At 35.4% G+C, this 3684-nt stretch overlaps 1 protein-coding gene across 1 annotated transcript in view; it reads left to right on the top strand.

The window, feature by feature from the left end:
* Positions 1–3684, top strand: part of DNAH11 (dynein, axonemal, heavy chain 11) — a 364599-nt gene that overhangs the window by 86827 nt on the left and 274088 nt on the right. Inside the window, exon 30 of the mRNA XM_008573669.1 lies at positions 2978–3202. Coding sequence (XP_008571891.1) covers positions 2978–3202 — 225 coding nt within the window. The remainder of the gene's footprint in view (positions 1–2977; positions 3203–3684) is intronic.

Below are 3684 nucleotides of genomic sequence, written 5' to 3'. Positions count from 1 at the left end.
AGTCTCCACATGGGATCCGAACCCTTGGCAGGAGTGCCGCCGCGCTCCCAAGCGGCGCACTATCCAGTGCGCCACCGGGCCGGCCCAGTAATTTTCTTTTCTTATAGTGTTCTTGACTGGCTTTGGTATCAGGGTAGTGCTGGCCTTGTAAAATGAGTTTGGAAATATGCTTTCTTCAATTTTTTGAAGAGTTTGAGAAGAATTGGTATTAGTTCTTCTATAAATATTTGGTAGAATTTCATCATAGAGTCATCTGGACCTGGGCTTTTCTTTTATGTGAGATTTTTTTGTTATTGATTCAATCTCCTTACTCATTATTGGTCTGTTCAGATTTTCTATTTCTTCTTGATTCAGTCTTGATAGGTTGTATGTTTCTAGGAATTTATCCATTTTTTTCTAGGTTATCCAATTTGGTGGCATATAATTGTTCATAGTATTCTATATTGATCCTTTGTATTTCCTTGGTATCAGTTGTAGTATCTCCTCTTTCATTTCCAGTTTTATTTTTTGAGTTGTCTCTCTCTTTTTCTTAGTTTGGCTAAAGATTTGTCAATTTAGTTTATTTTTTCAAAGAACCACTCTTAGTTTAATTGATCTTTTCTTTTGTCTTTCTGGTCTCTATTTCATTTATTTCTGCTCTGATCTTCATTGCTTCATTTCTTCTGCTGATTTTAGGCATCTTCTTTTTCTAGCTCCTTGAGATGAAACTTTAAGTTATTTATTTGATTTTTTTTTCTTTTTTGATTTATTGCTATAAACTTCCCTCTTAGAACTGCTTTTGCTATATCCTGTAAGTTTTGGTATGCTGTGTTTCTGTCTTCCTTTGGCTGAAGATATTTTTAAATTTCCCTTTTAATTTCTTCTGCAACCCATTTGTTGTTCTGGAGGAATTTCCATGTATTTGTGAATTTTTCAAGATTCTTCCTGTTACCAATTTCTAGTTTCATTCCATTGCGATCAGAGACGACACTTGATATGATTTCTGTCTTCCTAAATTTAAGACTTGTTTTATAGGCTAACAAGGAACCTAGAGAATGATCCTTGTAGAGAAGTATGTCTCTTGAGAAGACATGTCTTGAGAAGTATGTCTGTTCTGCTGCTGTTCGGTGAAATGTTCTACATATGTCTGTTAGTCCCATTGCTCTAAAGTGTTGTTCAAGTCCATGCTTCCCTATTGATTTTCTGTCTGGATGATCTTTCTGTTGTTGAAAGTAGTGTGTGAAGTCCTCTAGTATTATTGTATTGCAGTCTGCCTCATCCTTCAGATCTATTAATATTTGTTTTATATACTTACATGTTTCAGTGTTGGGTGCATATATATTTAATCATTCATACATACATATATATATATATATATATATATATATATCAGCTATTAATATTTGTTTTATATACTTACATGTTTCAGTGTTGGGTGCATATATATTTAATCATACATACATATTTTTCATTTTAAATTAGGATTTTAGATTTTTCCCAAGTTCTCAACATTTATTTTTTTAATTCATTGAGCATCTATTTGTACTAGGCTCCAGGTATGGTATCATTTGGGATCCAAAGGTATGAAGATTTATTCTCAAGAAACTTGTGCCTGAGAAGGGAGACAAACAGAAAGACTCCAAAGAATCTAAGAAGACACAGAGAGGCTATATAATTAGGGAAGGTGAAAGGCTGAGGGAGGGCCTTATAAGGTGATGGTGCTTATGCTGACTCTTGAAGGATGGGCAGGTATTCAACAAAAGAAAGGGCAATCAGAAAAGGGTATTTAAGCAATGGAGACAATATTAGCAGCATTTTGGAATGTTAGAAAGCACCTGCCATTCAGATGTAATTTCAAAAGTTTAGTTTCCTTGGAATATAGATTTTCTTTATGGGCGTAGTAAAAAATAATACTAGGGAGCACAGCACATATGGTCTTGAATTCTAAGATTATAGGGACGAGCATCTCTTTGGACATGAGACGTAAAAGAAAGGTAGAACAGACAAACTATTCAGAGAAAATAACAGCAGTGTTATTATTATTATTAGATATAAGGCACGTGGGAAAAGAAACTGGTATAGAGAGATGACACTATTATTTTTGGTGTGTTTAGCATAAGGGACATTTGTGTAAAGGTGGAAAGTCAGGCCAGAGCTCAGCCTAGAAGTTCAGTCTAGAACTGTAGGTTGGGAAGTCATTGTCAGTATCTTGAGAATTGATGATGAAGAGAGGTAAAGAAGATAAGCTATCTGGGAACAGAGCCTTGAAAAAGGCTGCATTTGGTAAATAAGAGGAGAAAACAGAGGATGGTCAGAGAAATAGTAGAAACAGGATACTGCAGTATCACAGAAGCCAAGGGATGGATTTTTCCCCAAAGAAGAGTTAAATGTGTTAAATACCTAGAGGTGAAGGAGAGTGAGAAGAGGCTATTCTGCTCTATGAGATTTGTGGGATTTCCAAGTGAGAGAAAGGTGAAAAGTGTTGGCCAGACTCCATGGCATTAAAACCAACCTTGGTGGTAAGAGAGCTGTGAAGCTTGATAGTAACCTAAACAAGCTTGAGAGCTTGGCAGGCTGGAGGGAAGTTTGTTTTATTTTTTCAAGATTAAACACATGTATACACAGAACCTTGGCACAATTAATGTAGGCAGAGGCCAGGGGAGAGTGATGAAAGAGTACAGTCTAATTCCTAAAGCTGCACCCAGTGCACAATTTGTTTTTCCTGCCTGCAATGATATGCATGGTCTTCACATGGAAGACATATTAAATGCAACTATTTATATTTATCTTTTTTCTTTTGGGAAAAATGTTAATATGAATATTTGCTGTCATAAATTCACTCAGTCATTTAACAAAAACTTCATGAATGCCTGGCTATTCCAGGTAATACATGCTAGGTCCAAGAATCCAGCAATCAACAATAGATATGGTGCCTCCCCTGGGGCATTCATGGTCTACTAATTTAGCTACTATTTAAAATTCTTTGCCTTTATTTTAGGTTCAGTTGCAGACTCTTCTTCAAAACAAGTATGTGGAATATTTCATTGAACAAGTACTAAGCTGGCAAAATAAATTAAACATAGCAGACTCAGTCATCTTTACTTGGATGGAAGTCCAGCGAGCTTGGTCTCACCTGGAAAGTATTTTTGTTTGTTCAGAAGATGTTCGAATCCAGCTTGTGAAGGATGCTAGAAGATTCGATGGAGTCAATGCCGAATTTAAGGTTCATCAGTCGAGCTGTATTCTATTCTAGCAAAGTTTGCAGAACAATATGAAAGTTTTGTAAAGAAACATGACTTGGGGTATTGAATTTATAAAAATGAGTATGTTTTGTATTTCAATAAGCAGGTGTCAGTTAACTTTTTTCTGTAAAGGGCTAGGTAGTGAATATTTTAAGTTTTGCAGATCATGCAGCCTATGGAATAACTGCTCAGTGCTGCCATTGTAGCCTGAAAGAAAACACAGACAATACACAGACCAATGAGTCTATCTGTACACCAATAAAACTATTTATAGACACTGAGATTTGAATTTCACATAACCATTGTAGCCTGAAAGAAAACACAGACAATACACAGACCAATGAGTCTATCTGTACACCAATGAAACTATTTATAGACACTGAGATTTGAATTTCACATAATTTTCATGTGTCACAAAATATTATGCTTTTGATTTTTTCAACCATGTAAAATGGTAAAAATC

The sequence above is a fragment of the Galeopterus variegatus genome, unplaced genomic scaffold (assembly GCF_000696425.1).
Source record: "Galeopterus variegatus unplaced genomic scaffold, G_variegatus-3.0.2 Scaffold949, whole genome shotgun sequence".
NCBI classification, from domain to species: Eukaryota; Metazoa; Chordata; class Mammalia; order Dermoptera; family Cynocephalidae; genus Galeopterus; species Galeopterus variegatus.
The sequence above is the reverse complement of the archived record's forward strand: the minus strand, read 5'-3'. Positions and strand labels throughout refer to the sequence as shown.